This window comes from Coturnix japonica, chromosome 11 (assembly GCF_001577835.2).
Source record: "Coturnix japonica isolate 7356 chromosome 11, Coturnix japonica 2.1, whole genome shotgun sequence".
Classification (NCBI taxonomy): domain Eukaryota; kingdom Metazoa; phylum Chordata; class Aves; order Galliformes; family Phasianidae; genus Coturnix; species Coturnix japonica.
Genome location: NC_029526.1, coordinates 16,365,114 through 16,390,392, shown reverse-complemented (window position 1 = coordinate 16,390,392; position 25,279 = coordinate 16,365,114). Strand labels below are relative to the sequence as shown.

Below are 25,279 nucleotides of genomic sequence, written 5' to 3'. Positions count from 1 at the left end.
CAACCCAGTTTTTCCCCAGGTAGCAGCATGCTTTTCCTCATCTCTCTAGTGCTCCTTGAGTGAAGAGGCACCAGCTCCTACAGCTTCCAGCTCCTTCTACTCTACAGGCCAGCTTTCACCCTACAGAGTTATTTTTCCCCCAAGGCCACGCTGCTGCTTAGCCCTCAATACACCACAGCTCTTTACAGCACCCAAGGCTACATGACTCCTACAGCCTCTCACCTCTGCCTTCCACCTCACTACCTCCTATACACCAGCATCCATAGCAGTTATGGAGCAGCAAGCCTTGAACTGCTTCCCCAAACACCTCCATTCTGCTAATGAGAGAGGCACACCACACTCCCTGGTGTGAGGGAGCGCTGCCAAAGCTTGGATGCGAAACGCTCTTCCCTTACCTTGAAGAGCCAGAAGCAGAAGCTGAAGAAGCAGAGGTTTTCCGGCGCCTACGGGCACGGCTGGGAGAGACTGACAACCCCAGTTTCTTTTTGGGGGACTTTGATCGGCGCCAGGGGTCCTTCCATTCATCTGCCCTCTTTGACTGAGCGGTGGCGATGGCCGAAGCCTCCTTCTCCTTCTTTGGTGGCTCAGGCTGACGGCTGGAAAACAAAGAGGAGTGAAGTCCATGGGATCTTTTTATATCACATGGCCAATAAAAACGTAGGTCCAGAAATTCATCCTACACACTGGTACAAGCTCAGTTAAAGCTTTAAGCTGGAGCAGCTTCAGCCTGGGGGATGGACCCCAGTGTAACAAGGATACCAACCAGACCTGGACTGAGAATGGACATGGAGTGTGCACCTGAGCCACATCCTCAGCACAGCCAACTAAGCCAAACAGCCAGCAGGCACTAGGAGAAGAGATTCAGCCTGAGTTCCTCTCCCCCATCTCCCTTATGGGAGCATCACGTGGGGCTGTCAGCAGCCTCACCCCAGCCAAGACACACGGGTGTGCTTTTACTTTAACCAAGGGGACAGTTACCTCGTCAGCTGAGCAGAAAGCAGTTTACAGCTGGCTGTTTATCACTGTATTATTCTCTAGGTGCTTATAAACACAGCTGAGCACGTGCTCTCCTGTTCTTGATAACACTGACAATTTGACAGGGCAGCCTCTTCCCCTCAAGGTCTCTTGCTGTGTTTAACCCCTTTCTTTGCTCCTCTGGGATGCCATTCTCCTCCATAGCCCTTTGAAAAGCATTCAGTCCTAACTTTTCAGCATCTGCACCAGATAGTTCTTTAATGAGTTTCTTCAGGCCCACGCTTTATCACATCTCTTATCTGAGGATGATTTAACCTGGGTTTTTTCCCTCACCCTTACTCCACCACGCACGTGACTGGTCAATTACCTGCTCGTAACCTTCTTCGTCAGGTTTTAAGCAAAGTTTACGCTTGCTTAAAGGTTAATGAAGTCTATTGCACTCATCAAATTACCTATATAATTACATATTTATTCCTTTTCTCCAAATAATGAACCCTCTCACTTGGAGGACTGGGGAGGGGAGGCCCTTCCATCTCCAGGCTCAGCCAGTACCACCCTATTAGTCACACCGCTGTGAAGCAACCACTCCCCACACGACTTCCTCTACCTCTCGAGATAAAAAAGCAACCTCCAAGTTTTCTAATAATTCCACGGATTGCATTTCTTGCCACAACACTTTTCCAACAGACACGGGATAATTAAAGCCCGTCATCAGCAGTCTGCTCGTCCCTTTGAAGGCTTCACCAGTCACTAAGATGCCTCACCAGCTCCTTGTTTGGTAGTACCCCCAGTTGCCTCAGCACACAGTCCAACTCCTACAGCCTCTCACCTCTTGCCAAACACCAAAGCTTGTACATGATGACATCAAGGGGCAGAACAGCATCCTGTTCTCTCTCCATCTTCCCAGCTTTAACTACACCAGCTGCAGTTTGTCTCTCCCCTATCTCTGTACGTATAGAATTCAACAAAAGAAGGAATTACTCTTTCACATTCACCAGCCCCACAGGTCTCACTCTGGCCTCACAAGGTGATGCTCCTGAGGATGACGTACCAGCATGTAGAACTGCTGACTGCCTGCTAAGTGTCCCAGGCTCAGCATGATTCACCAGGACCTCGGTTGAGCCAAACCATCCTTTCCCGTATTGCTCTCCCATTATTCAACATGTTATTTGCAGTGGGCTGGTCTGGTTTTCTATGTTAAATCTGCAATTACATCTGAGTATTTAATCAGGGGGGAAAAACTGTGATTCTGAACACGGGGCTGGGATAGACCCAACCTACTATTCATACTCTGATAACACTGAGTGGCCGTAGCCAGGACTGAGCCCTTGTACCAGCAGATCTGAGGTTATCCAACCTTTGCAGTATCTTCAAAGCAATGAAGAACTAAGAAGGAAAAAAGGAGTTAAGGTTCAGCCTACACACCTTGTATCCAGCAGCAGGTTAAAGGGCAACAGAACGGAAAAGAACACTGTGAGAGGATGCTATTGAACATGGGCAGCTGTGTTCACTCTGATGTCCTCCCCTTGGAGATGCAAGGGGAACATTCTGCTGGCACAGAGTGGGCAGAGAGTCACAACTTCCATCTCAAGACTTGGAAAAGAGCTGCTGAGAACCTTTCCACAGTGCTCAACTCCAGACCTTGGAGCAAAGGTGACTGAGAACAATTCCCATTACTTGCACTTATTAGACGGTTTAACGCAATTCTCTCTTGATGAGGTCACTTTCTGGAGGAGAGGTTTCTTCCCTAGGAAAACCACAACAGAAGGCCTCATTCCTGGGTATGCTTTGGCTTTTGACTCAGCACTAAATGTGTCACCACACTATAGCCAAGAAAGAAAGATGATGCTCGTGTCAGGGCATTATCAAAGGCTTTCCTCAAGAGTTACTTGCGTGTCCAACATGCACCATCACCACATGAACTTGTTCAACTCAGCACGAGGGAGTGCTACCCGATGTCATTTGGCTCATCTCCTACAGTGGAACCCAGGGGTCAGAATTGAAAGTGAGCCTGAGCAAGTGCCAAGATGATCCTCACCATCCGCCTTGGAGTAACATCTCAATTACAGCCTGCACAAGTTTCACTGCAGAGGCTACCAAGGGCTGGCAGCCCATGAGCAGGCAGCACACTGGTGCCATGTCCTGAAGCAGGAGAAGCTGTGGGGCTCCGAGCAGAGCTGGCCGAGGGAATGGCACCCAATGTGATTATTGCTCATGCTGCTGGGCTCTAACAACAGGCTTCATCCTAGGGTAGGCTCTCTCTGTACTTTCACTCTGGGTGATTTCCACTTCCCATCCTGTGCTGGTTCTGCTGTTTGACTGAGCTCTCTGTGAGTCAGCTCCTTGGTTGAAGAGGGAGGAACAAAGAGAATGAAGCCCCAGTTTGGAGCTGGGTTGGTGAGTCCAAGCAGCACGGAGGGGCTGAACAACTGCTGCACAAGGCTTACAAGGGCTTGAGTGGTGAACCAGGTCAGCTCCTGTGATTTACACAAACTCATCCTTGGCCACCACTCATCCAGCTGCAGGCAAACCTGCTGCCAAAGCACTTCTGTACATCCAGCTCTCCTTCTTCACCCACTTGGCAGTTTTCAGGAACTACTTTGGAGTGCCTTTGAGCATTAACTCCATAATCAGACTGATGATGCCCAATTAAAAGCAGCTTCATTTCCTCGCAGACCCCAGAGCAGCAGCATCCTGCATCACCAGGGTGTGAGAGGCCATGGCAGAGTGTAGCTATTTCCAAAGCCTGTTTTAACCTTAACATAACTGAATGTGTTCATTCTGGGAAAGAAAATGTTAATGCATACATGGCTGGAGTTTAATGACAGCCATCAAGCGGAGAACTGAAGCTGAATGTGGCTTTGGCAAGGCGAGGAGGAACAAAAGTAACAGCACGGCACAGCTCAGCCCCAGCTCCCACCAAACCTCAGCAGGAATTCAGATGGGGGGGTGAAGGGGGTGGGTGCCCCCAGTCTTCCTGCTCGTGTGCTATGCACATGACGCCGAAGCATTCCTAATCTCAGCCGGAAAATAAGCTTCCCAGGGAAAAGTGCTTCCTTCCTTCCCTCCCCGCATGACACCAGCACCATGGGTAACGCGCACCTTATCGGCGACGGTGACGTCAGCCTGGCTCCGGGGCTGCTCTTTTGGCCGCCACTTCCAGCTCAATTTTCCTCCAAGAGGAAAGTCTGGCGACGGCTTCGTTTCAAGCAGGAAAGCAAAGGTTGTATCACCGGCACAAGTTTTCCTTTGGTGTCAGTGGAATTTTCCAAAGGAAGTGAACTCGAGGAATGTTTGCAGGCATACGCTGCAGCGCTCATTAAGGCCTCTATAACTTCTGCAAAATCAGCTCCAGCCGTGCACGTGAAGGCTGGCACATCTCCCATCTCAGCACAGTAAAGTCACTCATCCCCAGTGCTTCTAACAAAGGCTGCCAGGTTCTAAAAGTCACTCAGCGATGGGAACCAGCCTGTGCAGTGCCAGCACTCACCGAGCTGCAGGAGTGTTAGCAGAGGTTTTGCTTTTCTCAAGAGGTTTCCATCTCCAGCCCAGTAATCAGTTGCTTAAAAAAAAAAAAATAATAAAAAGATTTCTTCAAAGCCCGACGGGGAGAGGCTTTGAAATTAAAGAGCTGCAGATACAATCTGAACCTCCAGGATGAAATCATCCCAGTGGGCAGATAAACCTATCTGAGATGGGATCTGCCCCCAGGGCCGAGCATTTGACGCCTCGAGAGCCTGCCCAAAACGAGAGGGACCCACATGCAGCAAGCAATGCTCCCAACTCTGCAATGCTTTAATAAAATCCCGTGTGTGGGATCGATCTGGTAGCTCTGATTCAAAAAAGCCAAAGAAAAACACAGGCCTTGAGATCCACATCTGACTCACTCCGTGCTCTCCTTCATATCAAGGTGATGTTATGAAACCCTTCTCCTTTTGCTGCAGAAGTGGAGACACGATGATCAACCAAAGCTCCAGCCAACAGCAGCGCTCTGCAGAGAACTTGGACAAGTTTTGCTGATTTGAGTCTGGAGAGAGTTTTTATTCTCATTCATTCCCCAAATGAACAGGGAGAATAAAGAGAGGCTGCCTAACTCACATGCTCACACTGGAAGCTGCATCCCAAGAGATGGGGATCCTCACTAAGAGCACCTTCTTCCCCTCAGAACCCTGTGATCTACCTGAACAACAGCTGATTTGAAGAGCTGCTTCCAGCAGAACTCAAAACAAGGAGCAAACCCGGTGCTATGGGGAGACCACCAGCAGCTGCCAGGAAAGATGAGAACGACCCTCAGGACCCTGAATTCTTCCAAAAAAAACAAGCTCAGTCAGTCTGTGATCTCTCTCTTTCTCTCTCTCACACACACACAATCATGAATCACTCCATTTGCATTCCCTGCTTTTTGCCACTCCTTTATCTAATCAGCCTCCCTCTAACATTTTCTAACTTGCAAGCCCTGGGTAACCTGCGCTCATTGATTTCACACTCCAGGGTATCCTGCTCATTAATGTGAGCACCCCAGGGACTCATAATGGCCTATTACAGAGACAACGTGACCCAGCTTGAATAAAAATGCCAGGGAGCTCTGCAAAGGGAACACAGCCCTCCATCCCAGGGCCTGCAGCATCCCACAGTCAGCAGCTGCCATCACCCCAGCAGACACAGGGAGAAGCACAATTCTCTTTGCTGGAAGGGCTTCCTGAAGGATTTGTGACTCCCTATAGAAGTGCTGCCCTTTCTGACATTGCTTTCCAATTTAGCATCCCCACTCACAGGTGTTATTTTTATTTTCTTAATGGCTGCCTAAGTGCACTCCATCGATAGCCTCGAACCCAGCCAAGGCAAACTTCCTTCCACAGAGCTCTGTTGTAAGCAGAGGGCAATGCACATGAGTTCACCAGGACATGACCTCTACCTGAGGACTTAGAGCTGCTGGGATCTCCTGTGTGCAGCCAGAGATATCTCTGAGCACCCTTCTCATCCCACTTACACTGGTGTCCTATAGGTTTTGGGTCCAGACTGAACTTACCAACATGGAGATGAACCTCCTGGAGAACTGGAGGACCAATTTCTCACCTTAACCTGTATGTTCATCAAAGCACAGCCTGTAGTACCCTTCTCAGAGTGGGAAAGAACCCAAGGGCTGCCTCACTGACCACAGCACAGGATTATATCCTCTCCCTTCCTGCTTATAGGGAACCACCATGACCTCAGGGCACCGTCCTGGCCAGTGGGCCCTATGCCTTAACACTCCTCAGTGCTTTGGAAAGAAACACTAACAAGTCCCACGACAGCAAGTGCGTTGCCTAACGCCCTGCTGAAACAATCAGATTCACTGGGATGATGACAGGATAAAGACCTATGCAACAATAGAAGGATTAAAACACGTTACTATTTCTGTGTGCAGGGTTGCAGCTGAAAGCCAGCAGCTCCACAGCTGGATCCAGTGCTCAGGTTGGAACATCCTGTCCTGCTCTAAGTCAAATCCAATCTTTCATGCCAACTCTACTCCAACATGCTTTGCACAACAGTGAACGACACTGGCAAGAGGTAGATACAAAGCTGAAATCTGGTGCTCAGCAAAACCAGGCACAGCCTGAGGCCTCAGAACTTGTTCTGGAGATGGGGAGCACAGGGCCAGACAGCCACGTTATCCCTCCCATAGATCACAAAGTGTACCGGCTTGTTTGAGTGTTCGATGCCTGAGGAGGGAGGAGGAGGAGGAACAATTTCACTGCTGCAATCTCCGATCGTAGACTTCTTGGAAAGCTCATCTCTGGCTTGGGAAAAAAAAAACACAACCAAACAGCAATTACACATTCATTTGAGAAGGTCTGATCCTCATGTCCCAATCCTATGGGGAGCCCAAGTGCTGCAGCCTCTTCTCAAAAGGCCGAAAGAGAAACATTTGCCATCGAGTCTGCTTGGGTTTATAGTGTGTGTCTGTTCAATTCTAATCTTCCTCATCAGAAGCAAACATGATGCAAGGAAGTGCTCCAGTTCTCTGCTGTTATCAGCCTCAACTGCTGCGCGTTGTTTAGAGATCAGATTAAAGTTTCCTGTTTGCAGTACCATCGAAAGGGAACTTGTTTTCATGTGTCAGGCATTTGCTTTTCAAGCTCTTTCATCCCTTTTGACTCCACGTTCTGCACACACATGGTGATGAGGGCACCTGGGAGGGGCAGACCTGCCAAAAACTGGGCTCCAGCGAATGGGGAAAGCACAGAGGCTATAAATAGAGCCACAGGTGAGTGCTGCTACCTGGGACACGTAAACCAATGGCAAACTTTTTACACATTAAACAAACTGGGGAACTGTTTGATGCCGAGGTGCCAAAAACAGAACCTCTGCAGCCCAGCCCAAAGGAGGGGATGTAGGGAAAAGGTGAGGCTGCTCCAACAAGCACCAGGTAAAGCCCATCCAATGGCTGTGTGGGACAAAGCCATGCTGCCTGGAGGTGCTGCACCCTGGGATAAGGGCTTTGGGGTACACAGCATAGGGGAACAAACTGCTGGATGGGGGGGATGTCCGGTACCTGGTTTAGTGGGTGGGAACTCTACCAAGCTGATCTTCAAGGTCCCTTCCAATCCAAGCCATTCTATGAATCTATGAATTCTGTATCTTCTCCAATGGAGTATCAGTTGAGTTACCGCCTACTCAACACCAAGAGATAGAAATGCTCCTTGTTGGCAGCCATAGGAAGCCCAAAAGGAAGCCCTGCATGCTCTGCCTCCCCCCTGGCTTTCCATCTGGCCTGCAGACACCTGCTCCAGCTTTCAGCACTTACAGTTACAGGTTCTCTGTGATCCACTTCTGGAAATAACAGCAGACAACACAGAAAGCAAAGAGGCACATCGAGGGCTCCTTTCAATTTACCAAGACATTACTCAGAGCGTGGCGAGGCTGAGGCACTGGCTGCCCCATCCCTGAAGATGCTCAAGGCCATGATGGATGGGGCCCACTGGCAGCCTGACCTGGTGAAGGGCAGCCTGCCCACAGCAAGGGGAATGTGATGATCTCTAAGGTCCCTTTTGACCTAAGCTATTCTATTATCCAATGAAGACTTAATTCCAAAAGGTTGCTTTAGAGTTACAAGAGGCAGCCCACAGCTCATCTAAGTGATGCTTATGAGACAGAGGTGCATGCAAGGGAAGCAGGAAACCTGTATCCACAAAGCATGTAACACCCCAAACACCATAAATCCCATCTCTCAGCTCATACAGATGGTTGCAGGAGGCAAGATGGGTCTAAGATTGGCCAACATGGCCACTGCTCCTACCCAGCACACCCTGGGCAGCGCAGGCAGCGAAAGCTCCTCCACCAAGCCCTACCTGTGACCCTGCACAAGTGTCAAGGGAAGGAGATTGGCAATCATGGGCATGGTGACTCAATGCCAATCAGCTGATGCTGCTTTCGCCATCATCATCACATGGACAGTGAGATCTCCTCCATCACTGACCCAATGAGAGCACAAACCAACAGTAAATGTGTAATTAAGTGCACAAATGATGGTTGTAAGTGAAGATTACAATTAAACGTAGTTCCCCTTGTTACTATAACCATTCTGACACTGTTACTGCATCAAAGCACTCACAAGACTCAGTCCCAGTGTTCTCAAACTGAAACTTCCTCTTGAAAAAAAGAGGGTCATCAGCAAGAAATCTGCTTTCCCACCCAGCAACACAAACAACAGCTCTGAATCAGATTCAAGACTTCATCCCTCCTCTCACCTGAAAGCACACAGGTCCATGTGGCACCTTGTCGCTGCCCTTCTTAGCCCCTTTTTAGCATTAAAACACTCTTTCTTATGCTCACAATGTTCTCCTCCAGTGCTCAAGAAGCAAAATACATTGTCCAGAAGGAGAAGCCTTATATGTGTCCAGGGGAACACAGCTTCCCTATGCCTCTTCTGCCCCAACATGCACATACACACACTTGTGCACCCAGATGTTTCTCAGCACACCATCACAAAGCTCTACCTGCCTCTGGTTTCTGAGGCCCTGATGCTGCTGATCAGTTTTCCTGAATGTATCTTACAGCAGGAAATCACACATTTCCCTTACTCTGAACCAAAAAGGTGTTGCAACATTAGAACTTTCATGAGATAAGTTCTATATTAACAAAGTGCATTACAAACATGCCTCATACACAGTATATATGTCATTGTACTGAAGGAACTGACTAGAAGAAACTCATTTCAAGGCATGTAATTCTCTCAGCTTTTCAAACCTCTTCTTGGTGCTTTACTTTACAAAACAAGCTTTGATTTGTGTCCAAGGGCCCTGCTCAAGGCCACAGAGAATCACTCCCATCTGTAGGATTCTCAGTGTTGGGGGTGCACTCAGCCTTCTACCTCAAACTCCAGCTGAACATCTCTGTACCTCCAGCCCACAGGACTAGCATTCTGCTCCTTTCAGAGCCTGGTTACACAGGCTGCTGCATAGCTGATGTTTTAGCTCCACTTAGTGGCCAGCAAGGCTCACGTGAAGCGTTGCCTTGCTCTTGAAAATACAGCTCGACTACAGTTGCAGACAACAAAGAGCAGGTCCAGAGGAAGACCAGATGTGAGGTGCTGGCACCACTGCCCAGAGAGCTGTGGGTGCCCCAACCCTGGAGGTGCTCAGGGCCAGGTGGGATGGGGCCATGAGCAGCCTTACCTTGTGGGGGGGCACCCAGCCCATGGCAGGGTTGGGAACTGGATAGAAGATAAGGTTCCTTCCAACCTAAGCCACTGTATAATCAGCATGAACCCATTCACGACCCACAGCTAGAACTCTAAGAGTGAATTCAAGCCAACACTTACCTTGGTAGCAGCGGGGACCGGGGCTTTGGTTTATCTTTGTCCTTGTCCCGGTCCCTGTCCCGGTCTCTATCCCGGTCCCGGTGCTGCCTGTCCTTCTCATCTCTCTTCACCCGTTCCCTCTCACGTTCCCACTCTTCTTTCCTCCGCTGTCGCTCCTTGTCACGTTCCCGTTCGCGCTCCCGTTCCCGCTCCCTTTGACGCCGCTCTCGCTCCCGTTCCCTCTCCCTTTCTCGTTCCCTCTCCCGTTGTCTGTTTTCTCTTTCCCTTTCCCGTTCTCTCTCTCTTTCCTATAAAAAAAGAACAAGAGCAATCTCTGTGTCAGGATAGCAACAACTAACGCGGGGAGGTCTCCAAGTCTCAGACTGCAATCCACATCAGAGCCAAGTATTGAGACAAATCCAGAGCAGGGAGGAACAGAATTACTGCATCACATTCATCACAGTTGTAATTTTCAAAGGCAACAGGCAAAAAGCCTATGAACAGGAAGGGAGCCAACTCTTTCCAAGGGCAGATAACAGCAGAACCAGAGGAAATGGTTTGAAGTTGAAAGAGGGAATATGTAGGTTGGATGTCAGGGGGAAGGTCTTTACTCTGAGTATGGTGAGGTGCTGGAACAGCTGCCCAGAGAGGCTGTGGATGCCCTGTCCATCCCTGGAGGTGTTCAAGGTCAGGTTGGACGGGGCCCTGGGCAGCCTGGGCTGGTATTCAATGTGGAGGTTGGTGGCCCTGCCTGTGGAAGGGGTTGCAGCTTCACGATCCCTGAGGTCCCTTCCAACCCAGGCCATTCTGTGACTTATGATTCTGTGAAAAATTACTTTTGCTTATTACACCTATAAAGAGAATGTATTGATGTTTACAGCATTTGCTCATTATGTCTATAATAAGCTAATTAACTCAAGAAACAAGCACCACAAAAATTGGTGCTGCATGATATGCAGCAACAGCAAGGATGAGACTCCTGTCTCTACAATGCTTCTGTAAGAAAAAGAGGCCATGCAGCAAAGCAAAGCCACTTTCTTATGAACATGATGAAAACCACCACCAAGCTTCCCAGAGAGCAGGAGTTAATCATTTAGACACCACTGCTGAGGAACAACAACTCACGAAAGGATGAGCAGAGAAAGATGCATCGCCTTGTTTCCATCATGCTCTGCACCTTGCAGCAGTGCAACACCAACTGACAGTGGCTGGGCTTTTGGCAGCAGGCAGGGTGCTCTCCCTGCCCAACTCAAAGCAATTAATGTGCAGTTGCAGCAGCAGAGGACAGCCATGCTGGTGCCTCTGCCTGCCTGCATTTAATCCTTTCCATCTGTCCCAGTAACTAACAACTAAACCATCCCTCAGCTACGTTATTTCCTGGAAACTCCCTCCCCTCTCCAAAACTTCCAAGAACAGTTGCACAACCGCCTCATGCTGGTGGGAGCAGCCAGGGCACGTGAAGTGGAAGCACCCTTGGTTAAGAGAGCAGAGAGCTGCACCCAGCAATGCCACTGAGCTGCCAGCTCCATCACCTACAACGTGTTCTGCACGGTAACTGAGGATTTAACTACTGTGAGATTTGGCATCTTGAACATACGAGAGAAACCCTGGTTCAGCTGCACTGGAACGTGACGAGCAGCAGAAATACTGGAAGAGTTGAAAGGGAATGTGTGGGAGAGGTACTACCTTACTTACTCTGTAGTTACGGTATGGATCCGGGTCTGTGTACTGGACCCTGAAATTCTCATACTGCCCACCGCGCCAGAACCGTTCTATTTCATAGTCATAATAGGGATCTGCATAGGGATCAAGCCTACAATGAAAAACAGAAGGTTAGAAAGGGAAATACAGCTTTGTCACCACACAGAAACACTACATAGCCCAGAAACACTACATAGCCTAAGTCAGCTCTTAGTCACTGTGTACTGACACGAAGAAATGTGTTCAGTGGATTATGGCTGAAGAAAGTGGTTTATTTCCAACATACCCCAAACAGAAACTGCCTTTTTAAAACAAAGCTTATCAGAGAAAAGCACCAAACTTTCTCGATAGCACAGATAAAGACACTAACAACCCAATTCAGCCTTCAAATCAATGCGGTAATAAATAAAGAACTGCTTCTTACAGCTATTTCAGATGTATGCAGGTGTAACAGAACACATTTTGCCCCACTGACCGAGGGCTGCACCCTCTGTGTTCACACACACAGCTCTTTTGAGCACACCCCATAGCACAGCAGGCTGTCACTCTCCTGCTCCACGGTCACTAGAGGTGATGGGTGCACAGCAGTGCTGCCTGGATAGGGAACAGAGTGATGCTGAACAGCTCGACTTGGGAGGCAGACAGCAGTGCTGCGTCCCTACACCTGGAATACTCCATGCATCAAAGGTAACTGCAACTGCAGCTGATACCCTCCAGTGGAAAACCCCCGAGCACACAAGTGGACTGGGGGGCACATGACACGCTACTCAATTGCCAAGTACTTTAATTACTTTTGAGGAGGAAAAGGATCTAAATCCCACCCTCCTTAAATCTCCAATGCCTCTTAAAGATTTCTGTTAGTATTTTCTGATGGTTTTAGTTGATGTTTTTAATTTGCATATCCAACGACATTCAATCCCTGCCAGCCACCTGGAGTGCAAATATCAGATCCATGGTACAGATGGGGAGGTGGGTACGGGAAACAAGAAACTTCCAGGGCCACAGAGCAGTCAGTGTGGCAGAACTAGGATCATAAACAAGAGCTCCCAACTTCCAGGTCATCCACAGCATCCACAGTGGGACCCTGGCTGGTGATTAGGGGGAATTTGCATTTGAAGAAGTGCCAAATAACCTAAGCCAGGCTACCATGGAAGTGCTCCCCTGCCAGTCTAGAGGCTGCCTGTTTCTCTTTCAGTACTTTGAATCTGTTTAAGAACTTTGCTTTTCTGTCTGAACTGATAAGCCAAATGAAAGCATGCCAGGGAATCCTGAATAATGCTGCCCAAGCCTTTACCAAGAGCTGATGCCAAGCAGGTAGCAGTAGAGACTTGGTGACACCAGGTGTTTGAATAGAAGAAATCTCAAGCTGACACCAAAAAGGAAGCTCTTCACTTTTAAACCCAGCCTCAAATCCAGATCTCCACATTCCCTTCCTATACCTATATATGGTCTTTTTATTCCCATAATAAGCACCCCTGCTGTGGGTTTAAATAATTACAGGTGAATAATCTGTATCACCCCCATCCATTCAGTCAATGAACTGCCAGCCACATCTGTGTGCCACTTGTCTGTGGCCTCGGAAGTTTTCAGAAGTGCAATGGAGAAAAGAAGGGGAATATTTTCTTACAGTTGCAACAGTACCGGAATCAAAGACCTGCTTACCCATAGTTAATGTTTTCTTTGATGTCCACCTCCCTATAGTTTTTCAAAAAAGAGAAAGGGATTCATGAACTATTTCGACATCTCCACATGTCACAAGACAATCCTGAAAGCATTTAATAACATTCCAGCTGAACCATCACTGGTTCATTTGCTGGTGTCCATCCGTACATGAGAGAAATCACTATTTCTAGAGCATACAGCAGTAAAAACTTGGTAACTTCTGCCTGTGTGCACTACATATCTTACATATTTTAACACCTCAGGCTGCTCCTACATAAAAATTGTTAACTTTCAGAAATCCCATTCATTTTCTTACTATTATTTAACATTGGCTACAAGTGAGACCATACTTTTTGCTTGACTGTATGAAAGCACAGCCAGTCCTGCACCTAGAGCAATAATTCTTACATAAATGAGGCAGTGGCATAGAAGGATGCTGAGTGAAAATGCTGTAACTGTACAGTTATAAAACGAGGATGGTTAACCCACAGAGTACTGCTGATAAAGTGCTGCAGGTACAACCGAATGCCTTCTCAGAGCAACAGAAGACAGAGGCTGATTTCTACAAAGGGAAAGAATTAATAGGGGGAACTGATTGATTATGATTAGTTTGTAGAACTGAGTGGAAATATCTCCAAAATCTCTATGTGTAGGAACAGGGGATGTGTGCACAAGAGAAAAACATGGCTTCACCTACATCTCTACAGTGTCTGAGGTCACTAATGTTTCATGTTTTACCTCCTTCAGCAGTCACCTACAACTTCAATTCTGGATGCTTCTTTTTGCCCAGGCCATGCACCCACAGCTACCAGGTTTGCTTTCTGAACAGTGCCTTACTGAACAGTAATAAATAGTAATAAATAGTCCCAGCTTACCAGGGACTAGTCAAGATGTTTGTTAGGAGCCTTCTTTCTTAATAACCTTGCAATTAGACACTCAGTGAGCTGTGACAGCATGGCTGCTGCCACAAAGCTCTTGGATACTGAGGATATTCCAACTTCACAACTCCAATTTTGGTGTTTAAATCTCTCATGGGTTGGAATTAAAAAGGGATAAGTCAGAAGAATGAGCTGGTGCAGGGTATTCTAGCTACCTGAAGGCTGCCACACTGTACTGCACTCCTACCCACCCATTCCTCGTGGCAAGAACAAAACTGCATCTTACGCTGGATCTCGGACATCTCTGGTGATGCGGTAATTCCAGTCACGGAAAAACTCATTTTCCTTGTCAAATTCCCGTTCGTCTTCTCCAATAGTCACAGTGAACCTCTTCTCTTCAAAGTCAGGCTCCTGTTCTTTCCTCATTGTTGCCTTTTTTAATACCTGTGAAGAAAAACAGAAGTTCTGTGAAGGCACAGAAAAATCCCTCACTTGGGAGAAATGTGCCCCTAAATTCCAACATCCTCCTTCTGCCCAAGTCTCAGCAATGTGCACGCAACAGAATTTTCTTCCTGCAGGAAGCAATTCACTACCAGATCAGCTCAGAACAGCTACTGCATACCAAGCATGTAAACCCCCATGTTCTACAATGATCAGACACACGGATTGTAGGTGCTAGAAAAACAGAAAGGGAAATGACCAGCTTGGAAAGTGTTGCTTCTTTGAGGGCATGACTTCAGCTTTCCCAAACTGCCCTGGGTCACAAACTCCCCCATGGCTCGTGCTAATAAGAAAAACAAACCTGGATGTCAGCTCATCTTGCCTGTACAATAACCGTGATTGCAGGAGGCAGCAGTTAATAAATTAAAAGGCAGAAGGAAGGCTTCTGAGAATGCATGACATGATGCAAAAGAAAGGTCTGCTAGCATTCTGCTACCACTGAAACCCGTCTGTGTGTTCTGGAGAAAGCCAACATACTTGTGGATGCCACTCACCTCCTTTGCATGCCGGAGTCCTCTCTCCCAGGCACTTTCTGTTGGAGGATCCGGAGGAGGGGGAGGTAAGATTTCATCAACCACCGGCCCTCCCTGTCAGAAGGGTACGAAGAAGGAGACAGACATTCAACATTAGTTCTAAGCAAGCAATCCCTTTGTGAATAGCTACTCAGGAGTACCTTCAGAATCTCTGGAGACGCATCAGCAGGGCATACGCTGGGACACACGTGGAAAATTACTCCCCTCTACTAGTAACTTCAAGACCACCTTTTCAGAATCATATATGCAGTAAACGTACAGAGTTTTGCTAAAACACTAAACTCAGAACCTTCGCTCCTCCTGGAGCAGGAGCCAGAAGCTGAATGCAGAAGCCAGGAATTCACACAAAAGGAGTGCATACCCACGGGTTGGCTGGCATCAGCGGGTGAGGGCCGATGGGAGGTGCACCATTCGGGGAGAAGGGCTCAGGCTTGGAGATCAAGGAGTAGTTTCCTTTGTCATTCACCCCGGGGTGTATAAATCGACAGTTCATGCCCCAAGTGCAATGACCTGTGGGAATACAAGGTCTTCTGTTAGATCCATGTGTGTCTGAATAGTGCAGCAATGCTTGTTCAGCCCCACCATCACTTGAAACCCATCAAGGAACAACGCTGCTCCACACACCTGACCACCCTTCTCTCCCAGTTTGCTGAGCTTTGCCTATACCTGCATATTCAATCCCAAGGAGGATAAACTCAATGGCTCCAGCCACAAACATAAACATACAAGAACCTTGTTATGCCAGAGAGAAGGGAGTGATGGATGCAGACACACCATTAAGCAAACGCTGTAATAAGCCCATGAGCTCTGCGAGCCACATTAAAGACAAATGCTTCCAACCCAGAGCTTCACCTTTCACAGAAAACAACCACTATAACCTGACAGCAAAGAAAACATCACAGTGCATTCGGAATTAACAGCAATCTGGTGAGGCACAACCGTACATCAAAGATGTTTCTCTGCAGCCGACTCCACGTGCCTGCCAGCACAAAGCAGGAAAGGAGACACTGTTAAGGAGGGTGGCAGCCTGCAACCTGCAGCAGTTTGCTTGTTAGCTTCAGTCACCATCCCAAGGAGATGGCAGCACTCAGGGGTCTCTAGCAGGATACAAAGCCAATTCCTGGTTTTAATTCAGCTCGTCTTTGAAACAGTCCCTGTTTTCTTTCCTGCTGGCAATTCTCTTTGCATCAGGCAACAGACATCTTGCAGATTTTGCAGAGAAACGCATCACAGAGGCATCACTAATTCTGTGTTCTCTCAGGCATTAAAAGCATTGATTTTACAGGCAACAGAGCTGCTAGCAGCACGTGGCCCAAGGAAGAAGCCTCCCTGGCCTCAGCAACGTGTCAGAAATCCATGCTGCACCCGGGTAAAGGAAAGCACTTGGTCCCTGGAAATGCTCTTCATCAGCCCCAGATTAATCAGTCAGAGGTAACACTACATGCTGTCATGCTGTCAGAAATAATGAGCACAAATCCCTTTACAGAGGCACGCTGTGGCTGCAGCATCCTTCCTCAGCACGCAGCTGAATGCCTGGCAGGAGTGGTCTGTGAGACACCCCACCAGCCCCTATTGCCTTATACAGAGGTGTCAAGGGGAATGATCCCCCTGAAAGGCACCTGGCAAAGCAGCCACACATCGAGCACCTTCCTTGAAAAGCATCGAACTCATCATTAATGCAATAGGAGCAGTGCAGCCATACGAGTGCTTATCAGACAAAGCAAGACTTGAAATCTGGGTGTCCTCAAGGTCCCAAGTGAGCAGTGCCTGACCTCACTGATGGTAACAAAGCCCTGAGGGGGGGGAAGGCAAAGCGAGTGTCAGCGCTACCTGAACCAGTGCCAAGTCAAAGAACACCTGGGGCAGGAGATCCCGCAGCCTGAACTTTGACTCAGGCAAACATTTCCATCCAGCGGGGGCGTGTGTTGTGCAAAGGACTGAGGAACAAGCAGAGGGACTTCCCTGTGCCATCAGCATCCTTAGCATGCTCAGCACAGGCAGATCAGGAAGCCAGGGATGTGTTGGGTGATGGGCATATCACTGGAAACCCCCAGGCAGGTCCCTATGCTGTGTGTGCTGCTGACGCAAGGGGGGAGGACTCCACCCTGCTCTCCACCTTCCTTTTAAATTCAGATTTCAATCAACTGTTCAGCAATGATTGTAAGTAAAGCACAATCAAAGCGCAGACATCAAGGGGGCTGAATGAAGAACTATAAACTACAATTTAGAATATAATTTAAGAAGAACTGTAGCCCTATTTTCAGTTAAAAAAAAGGGCCATTTAATAAGTGGGGAAATGAACTGGCCATCAAATTGCAAGAAACAATTACATTCTGGCAAGGCGTTAGCTTGATAAGAAAGAATGAAGTTTGCCATTTTCATTTTCCATTGAATGACATCACAGAACCTCTTTAAGCACCAGCTTCAAGTCAAACCAGCCCCAGCAGTTTTATTCCATTCTGTTTTGAAAATGCTGGTTAGTTTGCCTTTATTTGCTCCTCTTGGGTACAACAAAGCCAGGTCACAGGAGATTTTGCATATTGGCCCTATGTAAATTCAGCACCTGGCCACCAGGTAGGTGACACTGGGGATGCCTGGGACAGAGATTATCAGCTTAACTGCTGCTAAATGTAATGAGAAAAGCTACAGCACCTTTAGTCTGCTTCCACCATCACAGCATGCCATTACCTTTCATGAAGAACCGACAGGTGGGACGTGGCCTCACTTTCCTGTCGTTGGGATCTTTAACTTCTCCTTCTTCCAAGTCATCGTCCTGGAACAGACAGACAGGCTGACATCTCATGCAGTGATTTGACATTTCACAAGATGGTCCAATGTCAATAACTGCAAGCAAACCATGAGCCAAAGCACAGGGGAAATTCAATAAGAGTTTGTGATCAACACCCCAAGTATATCCACAACGCACTGCAAGAAGTGAGAATGTGGATCAACATCAGTGCTTTCCAAAGCTGACTGCTAAGCCCAGCAGGCACCATGAACATCCTGGCACCACATGTAGACCACGCTGCATCAATTTACTCAGTGTACACTCAGAGGCTCAGTAACCAACGGTACTATGGATTAAAATCTTAACATACCTTGGTTGAATGAATCTGGTTGTGCACTTCCAGCTGACAGCAGGTGGAATGCAATTAGAGGAAGCCTCATGCAAACGAGCTCAATTGCGTTACCTTTCCTTGCTGCAGGCTACGAGAGCACACTGACAGCTATGGCAGCACAGCTGGGTGATGCCACTGTCCTCCAGAGCCTCCACACTGTCTGCCCCTGCTTGTCACACCTGCTCAGCTCAAGCAAATCCCTTCCATTAATTGATTTAAAGTACACAGCACAATTCCTGAGTACAGTGCTTAATGCAGGGTCCCAATATGGTCACCCTCCAGAAGGGACAATTTAAGTTAGATTTCAGGGGGAAGTTTTTTACTCTGAGAGTGGTGAGATGCTGGAACAGCTGCCCAGAGAGGCTGTGGATGCTCCTTCCCTGGAGGGGTCCAAGGCCAAGTTGGATGGGGCCCTGGGCAGCCTGGTCTACTATTAGATATAGAGGCCAGCAGCCCCGCATGCAGCAGCAGTGCTGGAGCTTTATGATCCTTGAGGTCCCTTCCAACCCAAGCCACTCTGTGATTCTGCATTTCTCAGTTCCACAGGAAGAAACTCTGGAAGATGGAGATTTCTTCAAGGGCTCAGAACCACAGGGGATAAGCACAGAGTAACCACCATGGAATTCCTCAAGGAGACAGCAGGCAGAGCTTTGAAATCCCTGCCTTCCCTTTGTTCTATGTGAGCACAGAGCTGACAGGCGCCCGACACACACTCAACAGTTCCCTCTCCCAAAAGGCACATGCCTTATCTCACACTCTCTGTTCACCACTCATCTTTTAGCACACAAAACATCTGAGCAGGAAGCAGCTGGCAGAGGCCTTCCCACTACAAGGCAATACCAACAGCCCCACAGCTGGGAATAGATTAAGAAAGTTGCACACTTTGATCAATTTAAAAGCTGGGAACGAGGGAAAAAAAAAGCACTGCTTGCCTCTAGATAAACACAGAGTCTGCAGGGAGATGGGTTAACAGCCCTTTCTGCATCCCTTTGAGGGCAATGCAAGGAGTGCTCTCCTGCGCAAGAACTGATCTTAAAGACAATCCTTTTACACAAGTTACAACTTGTATTAATATCCCCTCTCCTCCAAAGACAGGAGTCCAAAAGCAGAGCAGAATGTGGAGCTCTATGAGGTTCCCCAAAAGCCAGGGATGGCATTCAAAGATGAGAGAATGGCACAAGCAGCTCAACTGGGCCGCTTTCAAAAGAGCCGTGTGAAGTCTTTGCCGACGCTGTACTCCAACAAAAGGGAAAGTATTTATTTCTGTGAGGTCTCCTTGGAATCAGGCAGCTGGGAAACCCGTTATGAGTTAATGTATGAGAAGCAGAGTACGAATTCATCCTGTGCTTTGTAAGGAGAGCGGCCCTAAGAATGCCGCGGATTCTAAAGGAAAGCATTCATATTTTAATCAAGAAGCAGGCACGGAGTCAGGGAGCCAGGAATTGATTTTATCCTGCCTGGATCCTCTCACAATACGCTGAAATTCCTTCTAACTCAATCAGAAATACACAAAACTTTTGGAGAACACTGTTAAGGAAACTGCTTGCCAGGGCAAGGCATTGATGAAGCAAATCTGCATCGCTTTGTTTTAGAAACAAAAAAACCCACAACTTTTTCTTTAAGGAAAAAATGGCTGAGTATAGAGTCACTTCAACCCCAGAGCACAGCGGGACAAACGGCCCCATTCTTCCTAAATACCTACACGTGTTTCTCAGCTGAAACAGCACCTTTTAGGCCTTCACATCCCTGAACTGATGACCAGCTCTCAGGACCTGCCTGGTTAAGCACAGTCTGCTCCTCCTGCTGCTCCCAGAGCATGCTTAGGGCCCTGGCTTTCTTGTACCCCTGACACCAAGTCCAGGAGCTGCACTACAGCCTCTCAAACTAACCTGATGAGACAGCTTATGAATGCTTAATCCATTGCTAAGTAATTTGCTGTCAGCATCATCCAGAAGTCCTCTGAGAGCCAAAGCAGCATAGTTTCTTAAGGCACTGGAGCTTTTCCATACTAGGCAGCTAATGGCTTATTTGCAACTGCTCCAGCATTATGTGGCACAGTTTTTCTACAGTATGTGGCAATGGATGCCCTAGCAACTGAGGTCAGGACTTGGCCCACAACAGTTTTACCTCTGATGGCAACATGTTACTTGTATGTTGGGGATACAATTAGCACAGGCACCCATACCAATGAGGAGAGAAAGGCACAACACTATGAGGTAACAGCTCCAACACAGGGACAGGCCTCTCCCAGCAGAGTCCACCCCAGACCAACTCCTACTTACATCAATTTCGCCATCATCGATCTCTCCGTCATCTTCTTCTTTCTTCTTCTCCTTGACGGGATCCTGACCATCCTTTTCATCATCACTTTTACTGCTGGATTTTTTCTCCTCCTCAGGGGCGTCATCTCCTTTCTCCTCTTCCTCATCATCCTCACCAGCAGCTTTCTCAACATCCTCCTCTACAGGAGCAGCGCTTGGCTCCTCAGGAACCTCCTCATCATAGTCCAACTCGTGCTCATCCAGCTCACGGGTGACTGAGGATGCCTCATCACCAAGGTCATTAGCACGGTTTTCCTCCTCTCCTTTGCAAGGCGGGGGGCTCTTCAGCTCCCCACTCTGCTCATTGTTGTCAGAGTCCTGAGACTTGGCCTCGCTCAAGTGGTCCTCTTCATCTGAGTGGTTCTCACCATGGCTCAGTACCCGGCCTGTATCCTCCTCTTCACCCAGGATGCTGCCTTGCCCGCCCTCTCCATCAAGTCCCCGCTCTGAACCGCTTTCCTTTAAGACCTCGTCATCAGAAAGCTGTCGGTCTTCATCAGGAGAGCAGGGGTTTCGCTCAGGGCTGTTGGAAACATCCATCAGTACCCAATAGCCTGCGGAGGGAAGGACACTACACTTGTTATAAGGAATGAGCTGGAAAAAAAAATAGGTTCAACTTGTATTTTGTCTCCTAAAGGGGAAAAAAAAAGCCTGAATGTATCAGGTTTATCACTCCAGATAAGCTAAAAGTACGTTACTCTTGATGTATATAAACAGAGCTCAACGTTGGGATTTCATCTACAAGCTCTAAAAGCGAGGTGCACATACACTCCCTCCAAGTAACCATGGTGGTTTCCCACCCCTGTGGCATTCCTCTCATTAGCAAGTGAGTGAGCTCCAGAGCACAGGGTCAGGTTTTTCAGACACATCTGGTTAAGCATAAGCACGTGGCACTGCAGATTGCATGGGCTCCTGAAGAGGCAGGAACACCGTTCACAATGATTCTAGGAAAAACTGGCCATGGATTGAAAAAAGCTCAGGGAAAGTAATTGCTGTGAGGGAACTTGGTGCTGAGATATGGCAGGAGGGCAGATGGAAAAGCATGGAGCTTTTGTGTGCTAGGAGCCCACACTGGAAAATCAGGCACAGCTTTATTACCCACGGTACTTATCTGTGTCCCTATAAACTTCCTGGGATGAGGACTCTTGTATTCATGCTCCAGACGCTGCCAGATGTGCTGTCATCACTGAGACAGCATCGCCTGCCTTTGCCACAGTGCAGCCCTCATTAGCAGGTATTGGCAGCAGACTCTGGAGATGAAAGTCATTCTCAAGAAAACTCGTTATACCATGGGAGGCTGAAGAGGAGCCACGAATGAAAAAGCAGTACAAGTGTATCAAAACAACAGCACCAAGTCTGCTCAAATATCAGCTAACTGATACACATGAGGATGATCTGAACATCCACTGGAACCCTGGAAAGCAGAAGGGTCATGCTGAGCTGCCTACAAGCTCCTCATGCTTCCTTGCACTTTTTAGCTCTTGCTCATGACCAAAGCTGTGATTTTACTGAAAAGTTATAAAGCAAATTAAAAGACAGCAATTGCCTCTCGGTGATAGCAGCACTGGGCAGTTAAGCAGGATGTAATCCGAAAGAAATTCTATTCTTACTGTGCCTATAAAGGTTGATGCCGAGTTCATAAATGCTTGCACAAATCGTTGCTGGCTTCAAGAGGAATTTTATGACAGCAATTTTAATTGCCTAAGTGCCTGAGAAGTTACACTCTGCATGCACACAGAGCAGCTCTGCGTATTACACCAGAAAGGTCAGCCTGAAGAGGCCAGCAGAAATACAGAAGCTGTCAAGTATGGATGTATTCAGGAAATTTGTTTTCTAATTTCTTACAAATAAGCTGCACCAAAGCGAAGGCTTTTGAAGTGACTCACTGCCTTTCTGCACTCGACACCGGGCCCTCCAAAGGGCTGGGAGAAAATGAATACGTTCTCACCCCAGGCTGAACTGATGAGCTTGAAATATTCACCTCCACCATTAAAGCTATTGTAAAAATCCACAGCACCTGTTAGTTATAATAATTTCCTATTAATTCCCAACAGCAGAAATGATAAGAAGTGCAATAAATGACAGCTGATTGTAAACGAGTTCACAAAACCCAAGTCTCCCTTTGGCAGTGGGCCTCATGCCCTCCAGCTGCCTCTGTCTGCTCGGGCACTGAAACAACACACAGAGGGCATTTACACTCTCTATGCTGCTCCCTATGCCATAGGACTTCAGCAAGAGCACAGCTCAGCTGCTCCCTATGGGCCATTGCTCCCTGGTATGCAAGAAAAGATGCTCCAAGACCAAGGAATCAAGTCTTCTGAAAACAAACCCTCCAGCCATCCATCAGCCCTGAGCATCCCCCTGGGTCTAAGCCAAGAGGGCAGCAAGTGAATGTGGTTTATATCACAGTCACAAACACACCTGCAACAGCAGCACATCAAAAGAATGAGATGGGAGAATACCTCACTACTGACCTAACCAGTATTGCTTGTAGCCCCTCTTTTGGGGAATAAAAGATACAACTGAGTGCTATGAAAGCTGAGGGCACCAGAGAAAGAATTAAGTGAAACGGTGGAGTCTTTGCCATAGTCACTCAGGCTTCCTCACAAGCTGTAATGGATTTATTCTTTCCAGGGTAGCAGCAAACTAAAGCTCACAGCCCAAGTCCTGCAGTTCATGTGTTGTCAGTAGAGACACTGCAGATTTGGCAGCTAAGCTTTCCAGCTGCCCCATCTGCAGCAAACACATGCCATCCTCCCAGCTCCCAGACAGCACTTGCTGTCCCCACAGATCAAGCAAGACTTCCCTCCTGTTGTTCCTTCTGAATCCTCATGACCCATCTAGTCCCCGCTGCCACACAGCAGCCTGCCAGAGTATTGCAGATGGTCCACTGAAAGCACAAGCAAACGAAACAATGAAAACCCCTGAACAATCCATGCAAAGCTTGACCTTCCCTTCACTAAATACCTTGAGATGAGCCAGCATCCTCCCTCAGAACACAGCCCTTGCTTGTCTCTAATTTCCCATTAGAGATTTAAGTCTGGGATCACACAGGTACCTCACAGGCTGCTCCCCCTCAGAGCAGCATTTCACTGCTCTGCATTCTGGATGCACATCTCTCAACAACACCTATTGCAGACACGAGGCTGAAATCCTGTTTCTTACTCTCTTTCAATTAGAGCTCATTAAAAGTTTAAGCCGTATCCTTAACTAAGCTGACGAAGCAACGCATTGTGTGCAGCTGACTCACTGCTGAAGGTAGCAGTTTGGTGGCAGACTAAACAGTAACGCTGTAAGAACCAATCTGAAACAGGCACCAAGGAAGGATCATCTTGGCAAGCACCATTCCCATTCATTACATTTCTCCCTCAGCCTTTATGTGATACCACAAATGAGCAAGAAATATGCCTTGAAAGCAGTATAGGAACCAACAGCTGAGGTGATTCCAGCACCCCTGGGAGCAGGAAGGAACCCTACAAAACAAACCATGCCCTGAGCTTCACTCTTCAATAATACAACCATATCAGTTGGATGGCAAGAACCAAGCACATCCCCAATGTCAATAACCCCAAATAGGCACCTTGCAGTTTCAAGGTGCTCACAGGGCAGAAACCAGAGGAGCAGCACTGCATCTCAGTACGGCTGGTGAGAGGGAATGGAGGCCTCTCTGTTCCAAGCAGAACCCTCAGGGATAGAAGAAAGTTTGCTGGTTTATTTTTTCCCCTTTCTTGTAGCCAAAGTCTGAAGCAAAATCAAATCCACCCATGAAAATCAGCACCTAATGTAGAACAGAAATGTTTGGGAGCCTGGAAGTCAAGGCACAATGATGGGTGAAGAGTGATGTGCAAGCTGAGGAGAATGAATGGGAAACTAAACTGACCAGATAGGTTAGAAAAGAAACACAGCACAGAAAGGTTAAGGGGACAAAGATGTGCAAAGCAAAAGGAAAACAGAAATGAAGGGCAGGAACTATGAGCAAAAATATGGAGGAACAGCAAAACCCTGAAAAGAAAAGAAAGGCCTTGTGATCTGAAACAGGAGTTATCATATTAAATGAGGAAGAAACAGAACAAAAGCATAACGCCCAGTACTTTGCTTTGAATGAATCTATGATCCTTAGCAGGTTAATTAAAGCAGAAACTTAACTGACATCCTCTAAGGAAGACCTGACTTTAATGATGCACAGGAGAGCTGTTAATGCAAAGAACTGAGCCGCCTTTTGATATTGATGTAAGAGAACTATTTGGTGACTATTCAGTGAGCTGGCTTTTAAAGAAGGGCACCTAAAGCTGTGACCCAGAACACTTAACACAACTCACTGCACTGTATCAAGGCCACAAACCTTAAGAGAAACAGAGCCATACGCAGCTGGAGTTTGTGCTCCCAGTGACACTGATTTCCCTACAGCTGTAGCACACCCAGCTCTTCCTGAAGCTCTGAGGCCAACAAATGCTAATTTTAAATGACAGGAGCCATAACACCAAGCCAGAACACAAGCACCACCACTCCTGTATCCTACACAACTTATCAATAACCACATTAACATGACCAGCCTTACCTCAGCTTCCTCCTGCCAGGCTGCGGACCTGCAGCACCCCAGGCTCCTGGAGCTCTCCCTATTCCCACCTGTGTGTGTGGATAAAGCCAGTCAGAGCCCACAACCTACAAACCACCCCCCGTCCCCACCAGCTCCTACCCCTTTACACTCCAACCCCAATAAGAACCACATCCCCACACAGTCTCCATTCAGCACCGCTGCCTTTTAATGGGGTCACTCTGTGTCTGCCCCCCCCCTCCCACCCCATAG

General features: G+C 47.8%; 1 protein-coding gene across 8 annotated transcripts in view; it reads right to left on the bottom strand.

Annotated features, from left to right (window-relative positions):
• Positions 1-25,144, bottom strand: part of ZC3H18 (zinc finger CCCH-type containing 18) — a 36,435-nt gene extending 11,291 nt beyond the window's left edge. For 3 of the 8 annotated variants that reach the window (XM_015874382.2, XM_015874387.2, XM_015874383.2), the window contains exons 1-10: positions 25,031-25,144; positions 20,434-21,026; positions 17,721-17,805; positions 15,394-15,542; positions 14,994-15,086; positions 14,285-14,442; positions 13,121-13,153; positions 11,444-11,570; positions 9,779-10,065; positions 396-596 (exon numbers count right to left, since the gene is read on the bottom strand). In XM_015874382.2, coding sequence (XP_015729868.1) covers positions 396-596; positions 9,779-10,065; positions 11,444-11,570; positions 13,121-13,153; positions 14,285-14,442; positions 14,994-15,086; positions 15,394-15,542; positions 17,721-17,805; positions 20,434-21,012 — 1,712 coding nt within the window. In that variant the 5' untranslated portion in view covers positions 21,013-21,026; positions 25,031-25,144. The remainder of the gene's footprint in view (positions 1-395; positions 597-9,778; positions 10,066-11,443; positions 11,571-13,120; positions 13,154-14,284; positions 14,443-14,993; positions 15,087-15,393; positions 15,543-17,720; positions 17,806-20,433; positions 21,027-25,030) is intronic. The other 5 variants (XM_015874384.2, XM_015874389.2, XM_015874385.2 and 2 more) reach the window with 5 other exon arrangements.
• Between the last annotated feature and the right edge of the window lie 135 nt (positions 25,145-25,279).